The 24,243-nt window shown below is 43.6% G+C and overlaps 1 protein-coding gene across 2 annotated transcripts in view; it reads left to right on the top strand.

Annotated features, from left to right (window-relative positions):
- The window catches only part of RHOA (ras homolog family member A), a 167,038-nt gene that overhangs the window by 41,820 nt on the left and 100,975 nt on the right, over window positions 1-24,243 (top strand). For both annotated transcript variants that reach the window (XM_069206855.1, XM_069206854.1), the window contains exons 2-3: window positions 11,899-12,056; window positions 15,538-15,658. In XM_069206855.1, coding sequence (XP_069062956.1) covers window positions 11,901-12,056; window positions 15,538-15,658 — 277 coding nt within the window. In that variant the 5' untranslated portion in view covers window positions 11,899-11,900. The remainder of the gene's footprint in view (window positions 1-11,898; window positions 12,057-15,537; window positions 15,659-24,243) is intronic.

The raw sequence follows: 24,243 nt of genomic DNA, 5'->3' as shown, positions 1-24,243 counted from the left end.
GAGAGAATACTCACCAATATAAATTTATTGAATCAAAACACTTGCAATGTTAAAATAAATGGTTTATTGTTTGATTTACACATTCTCTGAGCCAGTCTCTTGGGCAGGCTGGAAGTGAGCACATTTTAAATATAAAATGTTTTGCTATTGTAAAGGAAAGTTTAAAGTCTTAAGTCATGGGGACAAAGATTGCATATCTTTTCCTTTTTTAGGTCGAGCATGGCAGCGCGCTAGCGCTCCTTTTCCGACCTGTTGGTGTGTAACTGAATATTCAACTACGCACACCTCCCGCCCATCACGATCACTCGTTCATGGGCCTGCCTTTCAAAAATCATTTTTTCCGTTGGTAACTGCTTTACGTTTGAACCTCCTTAGGGCGGTTTTGTTACCGCCTTGACCATCGACTCTTTTACATGGTTAATTGCACTTTTGTCGATGACTTTGACTGCGAGCGAACTTTTATACTTTTGTCTTTGTCTTACTCACGGCGGCACTTTGAATTGACTTCTTATGTCAACTGTTTTACTTTTTATTCTCCGTTTGTGACAAAAGTCCAGTTAGGAATTTACAGCGCTAATAGCTCTAACTCGACCAAACGCAAGACCCACTGCATTGTAAATGGTTGTTTTATTTGCAAAGCAGCGGTCAGTAAAAACTAGAACCCTAACAACTACATTTCCGATGGTAACTCTGAAAAACACAACCAATCTCCATTCGTATAGACCATCAAATAACGATTTAAATTCCTGTTCCTCTGTTACCTTGGTGCGTTCCTCAGTCAGTTTTTAGATAACTCCTGCTTCTGCTCAGTTCTTAGACTGGAATGGAACATAAATCTGCCAGTTTCCTGAACCAACTTATATAGTTATTAATTACTTGATTCAGTAAAAAACATACATGGTGGCGTTTACTTTTCTTTATTTGGTGTAAATCCGTTCAGCCATTTTCAAGATTACATTTTAAGAGGTGCTCGTGTGTTCATGAAGGGGTTTAAATATAGTAATATCTGGGTGGTTGGAACCTGTAATAAAAAAAAAAAAAAAAAAAAAGCAAGCCTCTGTTTGGGTGAAATATTTTTTCTGCTGTCTGTTTCCGTACCATTGGACTGATACTAGTACTGTGGTACCAAACAATATGATTGGCTGAAATGTTGCAGATGCTGTTACAGGACACCAGATCTCTGCCCTTTGTCCTGAATTTGTTATAAAGTATAACATATAAGGTGGCAGAGTATTTTTCATAGACTTTCTTGTGAACAGTCCTGAGCTGGCTCCTACCTTGGGTACTTCGCTGTCCAGCAGACATTATTGTACCACAATTCAAACAGTACAACGTGATCCAGTGGTAGAGGGGGATTATATCACTGGACATATTGGACAGCGTGTACAGGTAAAGTGGACATGCAGATTCTTTTGTCTTTGTGATGTATGCTCTTGCTTCAGAGAGCTATGTGGCATGCCAAATGTTTAGGCGTTTCACCATGCCTAAAACAAGCAACAAGAGTGCTTTTCCACCCCCTCCCCAGAAACCCTGGGAAATTCATGGCTGTAAAGCTTACCAGTGAGCAGCTTTGCTAATCTCCACAGTTGGAAGTACCATACATTGGACAAAGCTGTGGTTTGCTGCTCATCTTGTTGTTCTTAGGAGTGTTCATCTCCTCACTCCTAATGAGATGCCATTGTTTTTGATAAATTTCCAAAAGAATTTCCAGCACCAAAAAAGTGAGTGCACAGTAGATGGGGGTCTGAATGCTGTAAGATCCCACTTTCTAATAAGAGGGTAGAAACTTCTAAGAATTCCTCAAATTAATTGCATCCAGTGCAAAGGTGTTTTTCTGTGAGTCAGCGGTACTGCAGTACTGTTTGCAGGTACTGCAGCTCTTAAAACAAAAAAGCTGAAATTCCACTGAAAACGTCAAGACCTTTTTATTTTTTGTGCCTGTGAGGAAACCCTCAACATAATTTTTTTTTTTTTTAAACTTCCAGGTCCTGCTCTAAGTGTAGGGAGTAAGGGTCCAGTGGGAGTGATGTTGCACTCCCTCATTAGCTCTCTGGGACCTCTGGGAATAGTGCAGTTCTTAATGGGAAATAATAAAAAAAATATGAAAGCACCCATTCTGATTGGCCAGAAAGTGGGCAATAAGTAAACAAGCCCATAACCTAAAGAAAAACAGGAAGAACGTTCCTGAATAGTGTTTCCCGTTGATATTTTAGAGACAGAGCTCTAAAGTTAGAGCTCTGGAAAAAGTTATACACACATTCATCATGGCATCTAGCAAACCGAAAGAGAAGGAGCAATGGGCCAGTGCAAGCACCAGGAGTAACTTAAAACCATCTTCCTAGGATAAAGATCTAATTGAGGTGCCTCAAACATGTACAGTACCACCACCAACTAGGGACAAGAAGGAATTTGTTGTGTGGCCTTTTTATGCTTCCTCCAGTGCAGAAAAGAATAAATGCCTTAAATGTCACATGCACACTGGGCAGGCAAGAACTCCTTGTGAGCCTCCGGGGCACGTATGAATAGGCACTTATGTAATGTGGAGGTATCTGTTATCAATGCACCCAAATGGCACCACAGAGTACTAGAGCAAACATGCAGCAGGTAAAGTACAAAAAACACCTTCTGTGATATTAAATGCCTCCAATGTACCCTCTGAGGTGTGCTTGCTGCTCCTTCTGCCTGCTCTCTGTGATTCTTTGTGCTTCCCCGACTATATATAGTGAAGTTAAGAGCATGTCCGTTTTGTTGTCACTAGAAGCCAGTTCTGGCCAAATATTTGCTGCATGCTGGCAGCAAATCTTAGCTAGAAAAAGCTATCTTGATCATTGTAAGTTAAATGGTCTACATCTTCTGCACCAAGATGAGACTTAAAATACCAGAACCCTCTATTATCTACTCCAAATCTATCACTTTGGAAAATATAACTTTATTGTATTTAAGACGGTGGTCAGCAAATGAACAAGTGTTATAGTTTCAGGTCTGGCTTCATTGCATAAACTTTTGAAGCATCTTTATAATTTTACCATTTCTTGGTAAATGACCCTGTGGGCAGCATTACTGAAGTGTTATTGGCAAAGACCTTTATGCATGCTATTCAGGTAGGAATGGGTTTGATCTTGCTGTAAGACCTAATCCTGCTTGACTCGAGCCCCTTCATAGTTTTTGAATTCTTTCCCAAAACCTTCACATACCAACCACTGGTCGTATCTGATGAGGCTTTTGAGGTGTGCAAGAGATAGTTTAGTTCCAGTTCATTGCAGAAATTTTTCATGGGACTCGGTAACAGGAGTTTCCAGTTCCCTCTTTTCATAGCACATCCCTCAAGGACTCTCTAAACTGACCAAAGCAGTTAGTCTACTGGGTAATCCAGTAGCAATATAGCCATAACTGTCTTCAAGACCATTGAAGTCCCAACTCTGCATGACAAGAGCAGGGAAGTTGAATATGAAGTATCAGTAAGTATTTAGTAAATCTGTTGACCGACATTAGCAGTGCTGAGGGCATTTTCAGATGACCCTGTTACGTAACCTTAGGAACGTTTTCAAAGATCATTAAATGGATTTGAAGAATATATTTAATGACCAATATTGTTGTCACTATGGGCAGCAGTGATTAACTATCTGCTTTTAAAGTTAGGGCCCTGAGCTGCATATGAGGCCCAATACATATGGATGATCAATAAAAAGTGTTCCTTTCAAAAGCTAAGGCTAGTAGTAACTGCATATGTTTGTCACTGAAATAAGACCCTGCAACAGGTTCCTCATCGCGGCCCAAACCTTCTGGGGGGGGGGGGGGAAAGGTTGAAGCAAAAGCACAAGAAGGCTAAGTGGTATCTGTCCCAGTTTCTCCACTTTCTCCCAAATAAATCTTGAGGAAGTTAGGGTGGCTCTTGGTCTTGCATCTGGTTCCCCGCTGAAGAACGGATTCTGGTGCAGCTGATCCCAACACACACTGCGTTTCTGGGTCATCTGCAATGTTGCAATAGGTTGATGCCTTTAGAGAGGCCATGTTGTGAACCCCAGTCACTTTTCCTGGTCTCCCTGGTGACCATTTTGGTCACAATGTTCTTTGGAGGCCTCCTGTTAAGTTACTGCTGGTGGATTCTTCCTCAGTACTGTCTGTGCCTCCTGATCTTGTTTGGAGTTCTGCTTTGTCATCGGAACAGACTTCTAATCCAGCACCAATCTCTGTGCTGGTCTCTTTGCCCTCTACATCGTCTGCACCAGAGACAAACCTTACCCAGTAGTTCTATCTGACTCTAAGCCCAGTTCACCTCTTCCCTGATTGACGTGTCCTCAGATGTGTCTTGTCCCAGTCCAATCCGAAAGAACCGTGCCTTTACCTTGGTGCTGTGCTCCCAATAATATTTAGTTCAGACTGTTATCAAGGTCAACACGCTTTCGGAGATGGAGATTATTCTCCCTCCCATGATAACTTTTTACATGGATTTGCAAGAAGCCCGTGTATTGAATTACTCCCCACCCATCAGTTGTGTTCTCTCCTTGGGCCATCAACAGAAGAGTGCATTCTTCACTGTGGTGATATGTGCAGCAAAAGTATTTCCTTACAGCTGCCATCTATAGGAGTTAAAAATAATGTTTTAACTGACGTTTTTCAACATAGGCAGGCTTCATATGAGCCTCTGCTGCCCTTCAAAGAAGCCCTGATTGACACTCGCACGGGTACCTGATATAAGCCTTGTTCCTGTCCTCTGGTGAACAGGCAGGTAGATAAGTACAACAGCCAGGCAACCCTAACTTTTGGGATAGCACCAAATAAAAGTATGTTCGGTGTTTCAGATGCCTACTAGCAGGGTGACCTCCAATCATTTCCTATAAGCCCTCCAGGACTTTAAGCCTTACGTAAATAGGATATTTTAATCCCTACTCAGTCAGTTCCCATCTGTTTGCTAGGGAGCTGTCAATGAGAATTTGCCAGCAGTCTGAGGAATTGTGGGTCAACTTGGTTCAAACAATCCAGGATGGTCTGGGCTGCACTCATCGATTGGACGGGCAAAGTAGACCGCACCAACGTGGTCCTTCGGCATAGCACTTGGAAGAGATCACAGGATTCTCTTGTAACATGCATGCCTTTTTGATGGATATTCCCCATTCAAAGGATCTCACCTCTTGAGTGAGATGGTAGATTCTGCGCTTGAATGATTCAAAGAGCATGGCCAAGGTGCATTCATTAGGCTTTTCTACCCCTACTAGATGGTGTCCCCAGCAATTTTGCCCCTTTCAAGGCTACTTTCAAGGTTTGGCACACCTGCAACACCAAGGCCCACCACCTCTGCAACAAGCACCCCAGCCCTTATAGGGTTAGGGAACAAGCCGACCACATCCAGTGCTCTAGGGGGAAAGTACTCTCCAGTCCCCCCACCTGTGCGGCAACAGCCCCAAATTGCTTTATTTTTTCCTCTGTAGGGCTATCTCTGTAGGGCCATCCTATGGGGAGGCAGGATTAGGCATTTTCTCTAAGGGTGGCAAAATATAACCTTCAACAGTTGGCCCCTTCAGATATTTTTTTAAGGGCAATGCCTTTCAATTCCTTTTTCGACCTGCTGCATCCTCCTCGTACATCAGAGCGAGTTTCAAAGTAGCACCTCTCTTATCTTGCTGAAAGAGTTGCCAGCTCTTTTGACCAGAGAGGCAATGGAGCGGTTCAGGTCCTGAAAATAGAGACTGACAGTTACTCCCACTAGTTCCTTGTGCAGAAGATTAAGGCCTTCGCCTAATTTAGATCTCTGCCCTCTAAACACTTTCTTGTGGAAGGGTAAATTTAGTATGCTCACTTTGGCCCAGGTTCTATCTGCACTGGTTATAGGCAACTGGATGTTGATTTTGGACCTGCAGGACCTGTACTTTCATGCTCCTGCACTAGTCTCACAACTAATACTTTTGTGATTCAGGGTAGTTGAGGAGCATTTCCAATTTGCAGTGCTCCTCTTTGGCCTTAGCAGTGCCCCTCATGAGTTCACAAAAGTGATGGTGGTGGTCGAAACAACTCTTCAGACATTGGGGATTCCAGTTTTCCTCTGCCTCAATGACTGGCTGATGAAAGGTGTTTTGCAACAGTCAGTTGTAGACTACCTCCAGAAGAAGGCTAACCTCCTGACTTCATTAGGGTTCACTATCAATACCTTGAAGGCATACCTTACTTGTGAAATCTCATTTTCATCTGGACCACTCTAGGTATGGTGCTATTGACTGTCCTTCCCATCACTACAAGGAGCACAGGATATTTGGGCTATGATCCTGATGTTTCAGTCTGTCATGTACCATAGCGTGAGTGTCTGAGACTTCTTGACCTGTTGGCCTTCTGCATCTCATTAGTCAACTATGCCAGGTGGCATCTGCGGGCTCTGCAGTGGAATCTGAAGGCTCAGTGGGCAAACCATCAGGGTAACCTCTCGGATTCCGTCCAGGTTTTGGAGGCTACAAAAGACCTGCAGTGGAGGCTTCTCAATTGCAGTTAGACCAGCAGCATATCTCTCTCCCTGCCCCAGCCAGAACTGATGGTGGTGGGGATGGTGACGAATGTCATTGCTGGGATGGAGAGGTGGATATTATAGGAATATGGGTTCCAGCACAGACTCCTCATCAACCCGTTAAAGTTGCAGGCCATTCACTTGGTGCTTTAAACCTTACATTTTCCAGAGGGAGGCTAATTCAGCTTCTCGCGGACAACACCATTGCCATGTGGTACTACAACAAGTATGGAGCAGTTCTGTGCCAGGAGTCCCTGTTGCTGGGTAGAGCGTCTGGGCATTTCCTTTGACATCCACCACCTGGTGGGACTTTTGAATGACAGGGCGGACAAACTAAGCCACCAGTGCCTTGCAGTTCACAAATGGTAGTTACATTCCGAAGTGGCACATGGCATCTTCCAACAGTGGAGAGTACCCTTGCTAAATCAGTTTGCCACCGTCTAATATGAAGTGTAAAAACATTTGGGCACTGAAGTTGCCAAGAAGGCTCTTTCTAGAGATGCATTCCACATAGAGTGGAGCATGGGACTCCTGTTTGTCGCTGTCTCTCCTGCCCTGAAGAAGAAAACGATTGACTGGGCCCAAGCCATCTTGAAGGGTCTGGATTGGGTAAGCATAGTGTGGTACCTGGAACTTCCAGGCATGAAAATCTATTCTTCTGATCAGGCTGCTTCATCAGGAGCATTTCATTTGACACCCTGACCTGCACAATCTGCTCCTACATGCATTGAAATTGAGCAGCTGTAGTTGGCTTCATTTGATTCTCCGCCAAAGTTGTGATTGTCATCCTTGTTGCTAGGTGTCCTTTAATCCAGTCTGTCCATGATGGACCCTGGGACAAGTTTGTGGCCTGGTGTGGTACTCTCAATATAGGCCCATTGGAGGCCAAACTGTTGGATGTCTTGTTAACCTCTGGCCCAGAAAGGAGTTTCAGTGGCACATTAAAGGTTATATTTGGATATCTGGCCCTTTCGGTTTATTTGCATTTGCTGGACCAACCATCCTTATTCAAATCACCGGTTGTAATGAGATGTCTTAATGATTTGACACATTTTGCTTTTCAAACACTTTGTGATGCCATTATGGGATCTCAATTTGGTCCTCGTGTGCGCTCCCCTTGAATTGATGCCCAGCTGCCCACAATGTCTCCGGACTCTGAAGCCTATATTCCTGGTATCAGTAACTTTAGCTCATCATGGGAGTGAGCTCCAGGTTCTCAATGCAGCCATCTTGCACCAGCTTTTTTCAGGCAAACTGGTGATGAAGACTAGGGTTGCCTTTTTTCCAAAAGTTGTGACAACTTTTCATGTTGGACAACTCATCATACTTTCAACATTCTTTGCTCTGCCTCACCTCTTGAAAGAGGATGAGGCTTCATCCACTAAGCCCCAAGATAGCCTTGAGCTTTTACAGCTATTACATCAAAGATCATCATGTGGATGATCAGGTTTTGGTTGAGTTCTGTGAGGCAAAGAAATGCAAGGCAGTGCAGTGAAGGTGAATAGTCCTCTGCATTAAGAACTGCTGCACAGTAGTTTACAAGCAGCCTCTAGAAGGACTAAGGGTCCATTCCACTAGAGCCAAGGCTCCTACCACATGCTTCGTCATACGGAGTGCCTGTTAATATCTGCCAAGCTGCGTTATAGGCGTCAGTGACACTTTTAAAAAGTGCTATTTCCTGGACAGCCCTGTATGACAAGAGCCCTTCGCTTGTTCTGTCCTGCAGGACATTTGGATCTGAGGCATTCCATAAGCAGGTACTGCTTGGGCATCTGCTCACAAAGTGAGAAATCTGAGGTTAGGAATATCCATCAGAAGAACAAGTTACTTACCTTTGATTCCTTACCACCCTCCCTTATATCCTTTCTATGGAAGGATCTTTTTTTTCCACCTAAAAGGTCCTGAACTAGAGCTCTAGACACTGGTTTGTCTGATTACTGTTGGCCTCTGCATCTGAGGGCACGAACAGAGTGGGGGCAAAGAAACCAATATCGACCTGTAAGGGCGGTCCATATATGCAGCTCTGTTGTCCCTTTTTAGAGCAGAGTGAAGTTAGCACCAGGGTACAATGCTGTTTAAATCTTTCAAATCCAGTCTAGTGCCTGGGGATAATCTAAAGAGGAGTAATTTGTGGCTAGAATATCTACCTGAAAGAGCATTATTGAAGCCAGGTAACTTAGTTATTTTGCACAGAACTTGTAAATGTTTTGAAGGAAGTGTGCATGCAATCAAATGGAAGACTCTTTTATGGTGGAGTGGCGAGTTCTACAAATTGTTTTTGATAGATAATGATGCTGCTAACAATTACATTGAATTGCTTGTATCTAAATGTATTATTTTGCACGTGCTGACCAGATGAATTGTTCTGTATCTCGTGTTTTGGGGCCAAGGGTCTTTACTGATTGATTGTACTGTTGTGATTCCATATGTATAGGGTTGAGTAATAGAAATACAATAGCTGTATTCTTTGAACTTCAGCTGAGCTAGATATTTTGGATAAATGACCAAACCAAAACATGGTGTCAATGTGGTGGATCCCGCCCACGGAACCACTCCCCACTTCATGGATATTGAGGAAATGGTTGCTACATTTGCATTGGCAATTCATAGATTTCCAAGTACATGAAATGCAATTGTAGGGCTGCAGTACTATTGTTGGCATCTAGACAGCCTTGGAAAATTATACTGGATCTATGAAAATCAAGAAGCTGCAACCAAAAAATAGTTTTTGTTTGTTTCAGTTGTCCCTTTGTGTGTTACATCTGATCCACAAACTCCACCCCTTCCGCTCATCTTCACTGTCCTTCACCCTCTGTCCCGAAAATGTCTTAACTTGGTAACTCATATGTAGTTAAATATTTAGTAATAAATATTAAAGGAAACTAGTGTTGGTGTGTAAGCAGAAGCCTAACTTTCTTTACAATACATGTGTTGCATTGAATGGCAGAACTCTTTACAACAGTCTAAGAACGTATAGTTGCAGCATGTCCTGTCTTGTAATGGTCAGCTTGTTTTTTCCTAGTGGAACCCAGGGTGGATAGGAAGCATGACTAAAGAGACCGGTACGGGCAGTTCCTAATTGGACAGACTGAGAAATGCTTTGGTTGTAACTAAACCATTGGTTACTCAATTTCAAGAATTTAATTAGACTCTTTAGGACCAGTCTATACCAGAAGAGATCTTAATTGTGTCTTTGTCCTGAGATCCACCATCAAGTAGTTGACAACATTCCTTTACTATTAAATGTGGTTTACTAGGGGGCAGCTAAGGCAGGGTGGTACACTTATTATCATAATAGCTTACCATAACTGCCAGAAATATCCTTGTTTTTTTTTGCCACCAAACTGGGATGTGAAAAACTAACAAACAAAACACATGGTAACAAAATAAGCATATTCAAATTTGAATCCAAAAGTGCAAACCACTCGCTCTCTCAAACCAAGACTATGAAAAGGGAAGGCAGAGTGACAAATCAAAAGAAAAGGATAACTTAGCAAAATCACTTCTTGTACGCCGATGTACAGTAGTGGAGAATTCTTCTCTTCACAAGGAGATGTATACATCATTGAGTCAACAAAAAGCATTTGAGGAGTTCAGCTAGGCACTTGGTTCAGGAAATGCCTTAAAGTCCACTTAACAACAAAACGTGTATTTATTCCTCCGCCAATCTGTTTTCAGTCGTACTGGGTAGGTCGCAGATGCTTTTAACCTTTTTTGTATTGGACTCTGTTGAATGTCCACGAGGAATTTCTTTCTGGCTAGAATCAGTGGGCTCAAATCCAAAAACAGCAATAGCCTCTCTGCCCACCACAGCACCCCTCTATGTTGTGCTTTTGCCCTGCCATCACAGTAGCATCCAAACTGTGTTTGGATCTGTTTGTTCTAAGTGGGGACCTGTATGCCTTTCAAAATTCTCAACCTGTAGTATGTCCAGAAGTTCAACAAACATCCTCTGTAGACAATTCTCAAGGTTTTCTGCAGGTACCTCCTCCTGGGCCACCAGCATTATTATGGCAGAACCTCTTTTCAAGTTGTCAAGTTCCTCCATCATGTCATCCACCATGACAAGCTCCTTCATAGTTTTGTTCACAAGTTTTCACTTTAACCATGTGGCATCCAGCTCCTTCATACAGCTCTTAAGGGTGAACATATTCCTTTCCGTATTTTCAACTGTTTGTTCCAATGCCCAGACTCTAGTCTTCAGGGTCTGTCTTCGTACCACTGTAGGGCTTATTTGGTGGTGCCAGTTTCTTTATTCAAATCACTGCACAGGGCAGATTTAAATGTCATAGTACCCTTTAACCTTGAGGCAGGGCTCCATTCCCAAGTTGGAAGGATGCACCCTCTTTACAGCCCCTCATCAGGTCCTTTTTTGCCTCAAGCTTGTCCTTCTCTTAAGTCGTGCTCTTCTGTTAAATGGTGTCTCACGGAGCAGCACTTCCTAGGGGTTACTTCTGCTCAGAGGGCCTACCACTAGGAGGAACCCAAAATCGCTGTTGTAGACAGGCGCAGACCTCTATAAATATTGGGCCCTCAGGTACGAGAGGATATGGCGTCTTTGCCCTTGCTCGGTTTCCAGCGTGCCTGCTGTCCGTATCCAGGATGCCAGTATTCCCCTTTGTGCATTTTCTAATTTCCAGTACTGGGGCTTTGGATGGCTTCCTGTCCTTTCATTCAGCCACACAAACTGCCTTTTTACTAAATCAGTTTTCTAGATGCATCTCAGTTGGCTTCCATCGTTGTCCAAAAATTGTAATCCTTGTACCAGGCTCTAGTGCCTTACTTCCCTCAGTTTTCATACGTTAGTGGTTGCACTGTAGCACCACAATACAACTGAAAGTGCCAAAAGACTGGTGCGCTATAAGGGACTCAAGTAAAAGGTGGCTGTTTGGAATCTGTCTAATCCTGCCCCCTACAAAAGACTTTTGGACTGTGCCTTAATGATACGTTTTAGCAGTACTCCAGAGTAAATTATCCAAGTTTGATAGGGCACTGTAAACCATGGTGAGAAAGCCTTGGGCACCTAAGCAAGAAGTGCTCCAGTGTTTCTACTGTAAATTGTTCCAAGTAATTTGGATTAGGATTACGGGGATATTAGCAGACTCCCTTTATATAGTCTATAGTGGACTTCTGTGATTGGCAGTCTTGGCATCCAGAGCCGTGCAATGGAAACTGTTACACTGTTTCTTTTTAGCATGCACCAGAAGGAAATTACTTCTGTACCACTAGGTCATACCTTGTTGCCTGACAACTTTAGCAACTAATTGTTTCTGTAACAGTGTGTGACCCCACATTCAACACATAAGAACTAGTAATTAGTGGGGGGGGTTGGGGGGGAGGAATGCTAGTCCTACTTGTCTGTCAAACACTGAAAACTTAATGTACTTTTTTTGTTTTTGTTCTAGATATGGCAGCCATTCGAAAAAAACTGGTTATAGTGGGTGATGGTGCCTGTGGCAAGACCTGCTTGCTGATTGTATTTAGTAAAGACCAGTTTCCTGAGGTTTATGTACCAACAGTGTTTGAAAACTACGTTGCTGATATTGAGGTTGATAGCAAACAGGTAAGTCCTGACCTCTAACCTCTTTCATTAAAGGTTTCTTATGTATCATAGTTGGTGTTTTGCTGGATGCACTCTGTAATGTATATCCTCCATAAATGTTTTAATGTTGAGGAAGCAGTTTGGAAAGGAAATAATGGAAATGTTTAACTTCGACAGAATAGACAGAGCATGGGTGAATGTAATGGGGCAGAAACCGCTGGGAGCCCAAATAAAGTGGATGAATCAGTTGGGGGTGAGGGGGTGGGGGGTAACCATTATCTACTCAGTGCTAAGAAATCATGCTTATTGGCAAAAGCTAGGTGGTTACGTCTAGGTCCTAGGCACTGTTTTTAAACAAGGCAGTATTCCGGTGATACGGGAGATGAAACCTTTTAATTTGCCCAAATAATCGATTATTGCAAAATAAGGGAGGCAGATGTCTTGTGAACCATGTAAAAAACACTAAAATCTATGTGTTTTTTTTTTTTGGGAGGAATGTGTGCCTAAAATCCGAAATAGCATTGCTGCTAGGGATGGCATCATTGTCTTCTCTGCATTTTGTAATGTCATGCCCTGTAGAAGCATCATTGATCATTTGTTGCCCCCCCGAACAGAATATACGGTAATGGAGACATTGATTCAGTTTAGGTTCTGTTCCTTTTCTACTGCTTCTCTTTTGTATCGCCACCTTCCAAACCTATAATTTGAGAATACCTTCACCTACAAGGTGTTGCAGGAAAGTGGTCTTTCCTTGTTGCAAGGCCCTGTGGATAGGCATAGACTGGGTTCAAATTGATGACGGCCATGGTTATTTGCCTGGAAGTTCGTTGTCTTACTGTGCCTTGGGGAAGTGTCCACCTGACAGACCTACTGATTAAATACTTATTAGTTGGAGGTTTTATATATTCACATGCTTGAATCAGCCTTGTTCGTTAACTGACAGTCTCAATGTAGTCCTAGAAAGCAGTCCAATGTTAAACATAGCATGGAAGACTTTAAACATGGCCACATTTAGGAACATGTCTAAATCTCTGAAAGACCAAGAATTCTATCCAAACCTTCCATACCACTTCAGAGGTCTCCATGCCTCCGATATTTTCATGTTGTAAGTGAAGGGGGCCCACTGAACTCTGCTCAGTTTTTGACAGTTGTCTATTTAATCCACATATATCCCAACAAAATTATTTCTCCTCATCCAAGAGCAGTCTTCTGATCATAGTTGGTTGTTATGTCAGAGTGGACAGATCACATCTGAATTGTCTAAAAAAAGGACTTTTTGCAGGCCGTACTGGACCTCTGAGGAGCAGTTAAGGCCTCTTTCTAAATTGTTCCATAGAGAATGCCTATTCTGTCCACGTGCTACCCACAGGACGAAGTACTGCAAAATATGCTGTACGTTCTCTACAAAAAACCCTCAGACAAGCAGGGTAGACGCATGTTATGGCTACAAGAATCAAAACCGAACCCTGAAGAGTCATCTTGTATGTCAAGAAGAGCCCACAAAAGGGCACATCCAGATCGAGGTTGCTCCTCCAATCCTCTACTGATGAACGAACCATCTACGCAGATTCACAAAAAGGTTCAGCATAAAACTGCCATAGGTTAAATCGGTCATCTGAGGCACTCGATTCTTCCCCCCCCCCCCCCCCCAACACCCCCCCCAAAAAAAAAACAGATCATTAAAGTCCATTTCAGACCGACATAAATCTGAGCCTCCTAATCTGCTGAAGATAATACATTTGGAACTGGTACCAAAATTACAAGGTATCAATGACTACACTGTCTAATGAACCAATGCCTGAGATGTAGACAAAGAAAAATCCACCTTGAAGACAGTCAGTGACCTAGAAATGTGATGTGTCCCCATTGATATTTTCAGGTCTGTCGACGCGCGACCCCATTGACAGCAGTGTCATTGACTGGTTATGCCTCTGACTCTGGACATCGAAGACCCTCTCAATGAAGATTCCATTGGTACACAAATAAGCAAATCACAAAATTCTTTATCTGAAAAAAGGGATTCCTATTTCTTTATCTGATTACTGTTCTGAAAGCACAGTGCCAACTATATTTATTAGATTTATTATATATATTATTAGATTTTACCATATCTGTTGGAGCTTGGCAGATCAGGACTAAAGAATCAATCCATAAAAGTTCAATTGGCAGCTATATCAAGATTCAGATGATGTCCAAACTCACCTCTGGTATGGTCACAAAGGATCATTAGTGGGTTCTGTAATGGTCTATTTAGGGATTTTCGTCCATATAGAAAGCCAAAAATAGAATGGCACCCTAATATAGTACTGTCAAAACTCGTGAGGACCCCATTTGTATCCATCCACAAACCCATCTGGAATAGCTTTCAGGTAAAATTGCTTTGCTCATGCCTATTTCCTCTCCAAGAAGAGTATGTGAGATAGTCTTTTACAATAAAGGAGCCATATTTACATTTTTCCATAGATATACTGTGCTGTAATCCCTGATTTACGTCAAAATTACATTCAAACATCCAGATCTGCGAACCAGTAATCTGGAAAAACTTTCTTTCAGAATGAGTCCATTGCAGTGGAAAGAGCACTACATTCCTTAGATGTATAGAGATTTATAAAGAGAAAAAAACTCAAACCAATTCCCGTATCCTTTTCCGATCCGTGCAAAAGTTTCCTAGAGTCAAAGCAAGCTATCTCTACATTGGTAGTGGCACTAATAACAGTCATTCAAAAAGAGGCAGACCTCTTTCAGGAACAATTAAATCCCATTCCATGAGGCTTATGAAAACAGCATCACTCTTTGCTGGGATCCCTCTGGTGGACATTGGCCAAGTAGTAAGTTGGAAATATGAGCACACCTTCATGTAGCTTTAATGTCTGGAAGCCATGTTGGGCAAAGAAACAGCGGAGGCGCAGCAGGTTTGCGTTATCTTTTCAAATTAGATGAGCCTATGCAATATGTATGATGACCCATGTGTACTGTTTGATGTTCTGACTCAGGCATGTGAATGTAAGAAAGATTTTGAAGCTGGAGAAGAAAAAAGTTCATTACTTGTAACCGTTCTTCAGCATGGTATCTGCTGTAGATTCACATGTGAGGCTCTCCTTTCCAATAAAGTGGCTCACCTAGATTAGCATATTCATATATTGACATATCATGCATGAAAGAAACCTAATGAGAGGCTAAGGGCAGTCACATCACTGGCGGAAGTTTGGATCTTTTCCAGTGACATGAGTAGGTTACTAAAGTATCACTATTCTGTGGCCTTTTGAGGCTTGCAGTACCTTGCACTGCTATTGTAAAGTTAACATAGGACTCCCATCTTGACGACTGGGAAGAATTTTAGTATTAAAAGTTATGAAATTTACTATTGCTGGAGAACTAGAGGTTACAGATAAGTAACACTTACTTTAATGCACAAGCGGGTTTAACTCCTTTCCATGTTACTTTCATGGTGGTTCATAAATCAAGCATGGAGTCTGGCTCATAATCTGCCACTTTCCCATAGGTGGAGTTAGCCTTGTGGGATACAGCAGGTCAAGAAGATTATGATCGACTTAGACCCCTCTCCTATCCGGATACAGACGTTATATTGATGTGCTTTTCAATTGATAGCCCTGATAGTTTAGGTAAGTCAATTTCAGGGAGTATTTCTCTGCTAATGTATTCCATAAATTGTTTATAGAATCCTTGTGTATTCAACATTGTGCTTTGCTGTGGTTATCGTCATTTCAATTTTGTTTACTATTTCATATTTTAAACCTTTTTCAGCGCTCATTTTTGCCCCCTTTTTCTTAAAAGAATGACCTTTGTCATGTTTCAATCATTTGTTGATACAAAAGAACAGTCTTAAGGTCATAGATTTAAATCCCTTATAGCACTACTTCATTTCAGTCATTTTCAAAATATATTAGAAATATCTTTGCACTTTTATTCCAGTAGATTTTCATTATATGCTAGTTATCTGTTCTGCATCATAGGATCCTCATTGATTGTCATGAGCACTAGAAGAATTCTGTGCTGACAGACAATGACTGCATTAGCTGTTGTTAGAGCTCTTTTCATCAATTTATCAAAAAAGAATAAAGTATAGACAGAGCGGGCTTTGTGGCAGCCGTTTCCAACAAATGGCTTTGTCTTTTCGTGCTTTTCTGGTGTGTAATTCAGCTGTCACTTAAGGCCATGGCATTTTGAGGGTGGTTACTGAAGTGAAGGGGGTCACATACCATCAGAGTATTCTTATGTTCTTTTATTATACCATCAGCAGAGCCATAAAGCTACCAGTGCTTGTCCCATTTCAGATGATCTCTCCATGGAAGCTATAACATCACATAGCTACCAGGATTAATGACATACGAGTGTTCTAACACAGTGGTTCCCAACCTGTGGTCCGGGGACCCCTGGGGGTCCGTGAAGCCTCCTCAGGGGGGTCTGTCACTTCTCAGAAAATTAACTGATATTAACAGATAGTGTATCTAAATAAAGTGGCTAAATGTACAAATCAAAACTTTAAAACCTACTGCAAATGTAAAGGAATTTGAAATTGGATGCTAACAATTAAATTAGTATCCTCAGATTGATTCATGGGAGCAGTGCAGGTGCTTCAAACCGAATATAGCATGGCTTCAATTAAATCTACAAAAGCTCCAATCTTCCTATTAAAATATTTATTTGTGTTATTTTGTTTGCTAATTGCATAGTGTTATCATTTGTGTGTTTGATGGAATACTGGTTTCTCTATTTTTGTGTACTGTTTTGTAATTCAAATCATCAACAATGTTTAGGTCAGGATCTCAGGCTTCCAGTAATGACTCAGTTGGGGGGGGGGGGGTCCCTGGATTCCAGTAATGATTCTTTGGGGGTCCCCAGGTTGCAGTAATGATAAAAGGGGGTGGGGGGGTCCCACAAAAGGTTGGGAACCACTGTTCTAACAGATAACCATCTCCCTAACCTGAAGTTGATTCTTGATGACCTACTCATGTAACTTATTATAAAAATCTCCTTTCTTCAACAGCAAGAGAATACAGTATTGCACCAAAAGAAATAGAGCAGTGAGAATTGGAATTAAAATATATACATGTAGATTTGAACTGGCAAAATAAACTATAGCAAGACCAGGTATCCCAAAACAATCTTGTGACCCTGGTATGCTCCTCTCCCTAGGTTGCCCAATTCACCTAACCGCGTTCCGTCTCTACCATTTCTTGGATCACCACTTTCTCCCTTTCTCACATTTTCCTCAAACCATAGTGGTTCGTTTATCATTACCTCATCCTTACTCAATCTAAATCCACTGCAACTTGCTCCACCTTCTTTACACACTCTTTTCCCCATACTCACCACCCACACCTTTAGTGTCACTATTGGCTACTTTCCTTCTACTCCATCCTTGTCCATACTACAAAAACCCATATACCTCAAAATGTGTTCACTTCCAAAGACTTGAACATTTATTAATCGCCTCTCCTTAAGTTCCTTACTTGATCTTGACCAAGTCCCTTGGTTTTACCAACTTTCACTTAAACATTTTAAGATGTTTTACTCTCATTACTCACCTTTTTATACACTTAAATACTTACTAAACAAGAACATCCTCCAACCAAGCCTTATTCCATTCCTCATGAGAAACTGTTGTGCATTCACTTTCGAAGGCATCTTCTATTCTAACAAACACACTGTCAAATCATTCTTGAGCCATTCTGCCTCAGACAGCCTCAGAGGCAACTTAGACAAGCAATCCTCTTGTACACTCTTCCAACCAGCCGCACACACTACCTCATACTGATATTATTGCGTTCTGGAAGCAAATCTTGCCATCCTTGTACTTTTTCAAGTCTGTTTTAAATTTGAAATTCAGACCCCCACAAACAAGTAGAGAAATATTCAGCTCCCAAGCTGCAGCAAGTGCTTTTTTCTCAATCACATAATAATTATGTTCTGCATCATTGAGTGACAATTGTGACTGCCTAAGGAATCTCAATACCTTCTCTCAACTTCAAAAGTACTGTACACACCACCTGTTACTTGTATCTACCGTCAATACTTTGAGGTAACATCAAGCAGATGCAAGATCCTAGCATGTGGAATTTCCTGTTTGATTTCCCTGAAGTGGCTCTCTTGTTCTTCAGCCCATTTAAACACCTTCCCTTTTCTTAAAAACTATGAAGGACTCTGTCTCCCCTGCAAAGTTCTTCCCATATTTCGAATAGTATTCGATTTCAGAGGGATCATAGCTGCTCCTTAGCTTGTCGAAATGTGCTAATCTGATTAATTTTACTTGGTCTTCACTAGGTCTGACTCATGAACAAGAAATGGTATGCATCAAATACTTTTTTTCTTAAAATAAAAAAATGACATTTTCTTTATGCAAATGTAGCCCAGCTCTTTTCAGTACATTCAAAATATCTTGTATATTGGGCTTCCCTTTGAATACCTGATCATACCGCTGAAATACTCTGGCTCCTGACACCAGTTCAAAAGGCAGCTTTTAAAACTGATACTTATTCTAAGGTGATGAGCATTGTTAAGAACTTGGATTTGTGGTGTAGCTTTATTTGATGGTATTTGGATTGTAGGTTTAAGATCTGTTTTATTGTATCAATAAAGCACAAAGATAGAACAGTAGCCCACCTACATCCACTGGCCGGTGGGAAGTTATCAGATTAATGATCACTGGCTAATAAAGTACAGAATAACTACATAACAAGGCGAGAACAGTGGGTAATAGCAAGGACAGGTGGAGTGGGGGAGGGGGAGTAGACACCAGTTCCAAGCTGTATTGTCTGGGGAATGCACATGGCTAGGAAGCTTAGCAGGCAGTGAGTATGGATGGACCTTGTTCTGGGTGAATCAGTCATAGGATCTGCAGGTGTAGTGGGCAGGATAATTCTAGAAACTTGTCCGAGAGGTAGCAGATACAAGGTCAAGTTTTATCAAATAGCGGTTAAGGAGTGGGTCACTACAGCAGTCAGTTTTTCCATTCCTACTAGGTCCCACAGCTTATGCAGTCAGACCAGTTTTGTGAGAGCGTCATCTGTGCCCCATTTAGAAAGGAGAACCTGTTTGGTGGAGGGGGCTCCTGTGTTGGGGGTTGTGGGGGCTCCCAGTGCCACAGCGAGTGACCGCCTGCCCCTCTAGAAGATTTCAAGGGGGTAAGTCGGAATTTCCTATTGTTGTGTCTGTGGGGACAGAGGTGTGGAGAGTCCATGACAAAGTTGCACCCTGTCAAACACTCCCACTTTGGCTCACACTACTGGGGAAATATATACTCCTACAGGCTTGTGTAGTTTCGGCAGCCATGGCACCTTCCAGCTCAAAGTGCCTGCCACCACCTGATCAATAAAGAACCAGCATTTTTCAGTGCTGAGCCGAGACCACTCCACTATATAATGTAACTGCGCTGGCTGATAGTAACATTGTAAATTAGGGATACCCAGTCCTTCCTCTGCCTGTGAAAGATATGCTTGCGATTCAGCCATCTGTGCTATCTTGCCTTCCCAAAAAAGTCCCATTTAGGGGATTGCAACCTATTGAGCGTGATCGTTGGAGGTTGATGAGGCACCGGTTGCATCAAATATCAATTTTTTGGAGGGAGTGTCACCTTGGCAATCACCAGGCGGCCTAGCCAGGAGGGGCCATGAGTTTTCCGTCTGGAGAGGTCAGACTGCGCAGACAAGAGGCTGTCATAATTACAAGCTACTGTAGGTCAGGTGTGGGCTATATATACAGAGGCCTAAGTAGGTGATTCCTTGTGTCACCCACATAAAGGGGAAGTCTGAGGTGAGTTGCATTTGGGTAGTGGAAGGAAATGCCTCATTGGCATGGTTACCCCCTAACTTTTTGCCTTTGCTGATGCTAAGTTTTGATTGAAAGTGTGCTGGAACCCTGCTAACCAGGCCCCAGCACCAGTGTTCTTTCCCTAAGCTGTACCTTTTCTTCCACAATTGGCATATCCCTGGCACTCAGATAAGTCCCTTGTAACTGGTACCCCTGGTACCAAGGGCCCTGATGCCAGGGAAGGTCTCTAAGGGCTGCAGCATGTATTATGCCACCCTGGGGACCCCTCACTCAGCACATACACACTGCCTCACAGCTTGTGTGTGCTGATGGGGAGAAAATTACTAAGTCGACATGGCACTCCCTCAGAGTGCCATGCCAACCTCACACTGCCTGTGGCATAAGTAAGTCACCCCTCTAGCAGGCCTTACAGCCCTAAGGCAGGGTGCACCATACCACCAGTGAGGGCATATGTGCATGAGCACTATGCCCCTACAGTGTCTAAGCAACATCTTAGACATTGTAAGTGTGGGGTAGCCATAAGAGTATATGGTCTGGGAGTTTATCAAACAGGAACTCCACAGTACCATAATGGCTACACTGAAATCTGGGAAGTTTGGAATCCAGCTTCTCAGCACAATAAATGCACACTGATGCCAGTGTACAATTTATTGTAACATGCACCCAGAGGGCATCTTAGAGATGCTCCCTGACTACCAATTCGACTTCTGGTGTAGGCTGACCAGTTCCTGCCAGCCTGCCACAAACCAGACAAGTTGCTGGCCACATGGGGAGAGTGCCTTTGTCACTCTGTGGCCAGGAACAAAGCCTGTACTGGGTGGAGGTGCTTCACACCTCCCCCTGCAGGAACTGTAACACCTGGCTGAGCCTCAAAGGCTCACCCCTTTTGTATCCGCGCCCCAGGACATCCCAGCTAGTGGAGATACCCGCCCCTCCGGCCACTGCCCCCACTTTTGGCTGCAAGGCTGGAGGAGATAATGAGAAAAACAAGGAGGAGTCACCCCCCAGTCAGGACAGCCCCTAAGGTGTCCTGAGGTGACCCCTGCCTTTAGAAATCCTCCATCTTAGTTTTGGAGGATTCCCCCAATAGGATTAGGGATGTGCCCTCCTCCCCACAGGGAGGAGGCACAAAGAGGGTGTAGCCACCATCCAGGACAGTAGCCATTGGCTACTGCTCTCCCAGATCAAAACACACAGGGCACCCCAGAACCCAGGAAAGGAGATTCCTGCAACCTGAAGAAACAAGGACTGCTGACCTACAAGCCCTGCAGAGGAGACGGAAGACAACAACTGCTTTGGCCCCAGCCCTACTGGCCTGCCTCCTGACTCGAAAACCTGCAACCAGTGACGCATCGACAGGGAACAGTGACCTCTGAAGCCTCAGAGGACTGCCCTGGACTAAAGGATCAAGAAACTCCTGTGAGCAGCGGCTCTGCTCAATAACAGCAACTTCTTTGCAACAAAGAAGCAACTTTTAAAGAATTCACTCTTCCCGCCGGAAGCGTGAGACTTAACAAAACCCCCGCTCGAGATCCAGAGAACAAGCACCACAGGGAGGACTCCCTGGCGACTGCGACCCCATGAGTAGCCCGAGATGACCCCCCTGGACCCTTACAGCGACGCCTGCAGAGAGAATCCAGAGGCTCCGCCTGACCTTGACTGCCTGTAACAAGGGACCCGATGCCTGGAACCAGCACTGCACCCGCAGCCCCCAGGACCTGAAGGAACCGAACCTCAGTGCAGGAGTGACCCCCAGACGACCCTCTGTCTAGCCCAGGTGGTGGCTGTTCCGAGAAGCCCCCCCTCTGTGCCTGTCTGCACCGCTAGAGTGACCCCCAGGTCCCTCCATTGTTTCCTATCTGAAACCCGACGCCTGCTTTGCACACTGCACCTGGCCGCCGCTGTGCCACTGGGGGTGTGTTTGTGTGCCTACTTGGGGTTACCTTGAACCCCCCACGGTGGGCTGCCCATGACCAAAAACTGAGACTTGTAAGTGTCTTACTTACCTCACAATCTAACCTTTACTTACCTCCCCCAGGAACTGTTGATTTTTGCACTGAGTCCACTTTTAAAATAGCTTATTGCCATTTTAACAAAGACTGTATATGATATTGCTTTTATTCAAAGTTCCTAACTTGCCTGTGTGGAGTACCTTGCAATTTATGTATTTACTTCCAATCTTGAACCAGTGGTTCTTAAAATAAACTAAGAAAATATATTTTTCTATATAAAAACCTATTGACCTCGAGTAAGTCTTGAGTGTGTGTTCCTCATTTAATGCCTGTGTGTGTAAAACAAATGCTTAACACCACCCTCTGATAAGCCTACTGGTCAACCACACTACCACGAAATAGAGCATTAGAATTATCTAATTTTGCCACTATCTTCCCTCTAAGGGGAACCCTTGGACTCTGTGCACACTATTGCTTACTTTGAAATAGTATATACAGAGCCAACTTCCTGCAGGTAGCCTCTGATGGGGACAAGTTGAGTATGGATGACTTTTGAGGGTTAGCCTTAAAACCAGATGCTCCCCCAAAGGCATCCAACTACTCAGTCACCGCCGTAGAGATACGAGGGTTAGATATGGTCAGGAAGACATTATGAGCGTATAACATACTTTTATGGACCCTGCTCCCCATTCAGATGCTCCCAATTTGTGGGTGATTGCATATTCGTTATGCAGGTGGCTTTTTATAAAGGGCAGATAAGGGTGAATGGGGACAACCCTGCCTGGTACCCCCGAATAATGGTAAAGGGCTTAGATAGGATCCCATTTATTGGTACACTGGCTTTGTGTGAAGTATATCAGCACTGGGCCCATTGATGAAACCACGGGCCCAGACCCAAGCGTGCCAAGACAGCATGGAGATGGGGGGGGCCAGTGGTTCTGATCAAAGGCCTTCTCTGTCAGTAGACAAAAGAATAGCAGGGATGCGGTAGCGTTGCCTTTTGTCCAGAAGGTGACCGATTTGGTTCGTTATAACTGCATCCCCTTTCTGGATTAAATCCAGTTTGGTCGGGATTCACTATGCCTCGCATATAGGGAGCTAGTCTATGTGGCAGGATACCAGTGAAAATCTTAGCATCAACGTTCAATATAGAAATCCGGGGACAGGAAGTGCAGCGCTTGGGGTCTTTGCCTGTCTTGTGAATTAGTGTAATGGTGCCAAGTTGCATTGAGTCAGTCAGCGCACCATTAGAGCTAAACACGTTGTATAGACAGGATAATACAGGGTCCAGCAGTGGGCTTCATGTTTTATAGAATGCTACCTTCTTCGGTTGTACGCACTGTATGGCCATAAGAACCTCATTAGGAGTGATGTCTCTGTCCAAAGTAGGGACAGGGCCCTTTCATATGCCTATAAATGGAACTGTGGACAGTTAAGTACTAATATAATTGTTTTGAAATGCCTCAGCCAAGTAGACAGCAGTATAAAACTTCTCAAACTCCTGTGCAATACTCTTATCCTGCCACAATGCAATACCATCTGAGCCTGTTAATTCATTCACCCTGAGGTCCACCGCCTAAGCTCATAGGCATTGGGCCTTTAAACACCTGCCCTGTTCCCCTCCAAGCCTATTTCGGATCGCCAGTGAGCCAGAGTGTTTGTAAGAATCTTCCAACGCGTGCTCATTACTTTCTAGTTGGATGCACAAGGTGTGTCGATCAGTGTTAGTGTGTAGCATTGGCAATGACCTGGCCCCTTAGGACTGCTTTCAGGCTGTCCCACTAAAGTGAGAAGGATGTGGTTGGTGTGTCGTTAGTCTCTAAGGAGGTGTCTATATTGGCTGATATTTCGGTAATGGAGCCGTGGGTGAGAAGTCTCATGTTAAGGTGTCAAGTCTGCGCTGGTGGGAGGACAGTAGGGAGGGCACAATGAAGAACAATAGGGGAGTGATCGGACAGGGAGGCCAGTCCAATCTCCACCCATGTTGTTGCCGTTGTGATATGGGGAAGGTGAGAAAAAGGTTAGTGTGGGCGTATGTCTGAACGTGTAACTCGGGTCCGTTGGATAGGTACGTCGCCATGTCTGTCATGTATGCATTTGTTAGCTGCTGTCGAAAGGCTGGTGTAAGAGCGCAGGTTTGTCCCAGACTGTGGAGCAACGTGAACCTCTGCATCTCCATTACAACTTTAAAGTCCCCATCAACAATGTCCATGTCTGGCATGGACAGCACCCGCCCCATTGGCATCCTATAGAAAGGCTTCCTGGTGGTCATTGGGGGCATAAATATTTGCTAATATAAACACATGCCCTCTCAGATCTATTTGCAGGGCCAAAAGCCAGCCTGACAGTTCAGTATGGACCTGAATCACTCACTCCAGGAAGTGGGTTGCCAGTAAGATCTCAACCCCAGCCGTCTTCGTTGCCTCAGAAGACAAATGTTGACGGTCAAACCACCGGGATCATAG

The sequence above is a fragment of the Pleurodeles waltl genome, chromosome 9 (genome assembly GCF_031143425.1).
Source record: "Pleurodeles waltl isolate 20211129_DDA chromosome 9, aPleWal1.hap1.20221129, whole genome shotgun sequence".
Classification (NCBI taxonomy): domain Eukaryota; kingdom Metazoa; phylum Chordata; class Amphibia; order Caudata; family Salamandridae; genus Pleurodeles; species Pleurodeles waltl.
Note: the sequence above shows the minus strand (reverse complement) of the source record. Positions and strands in the feature narration are given on the sequence as shown.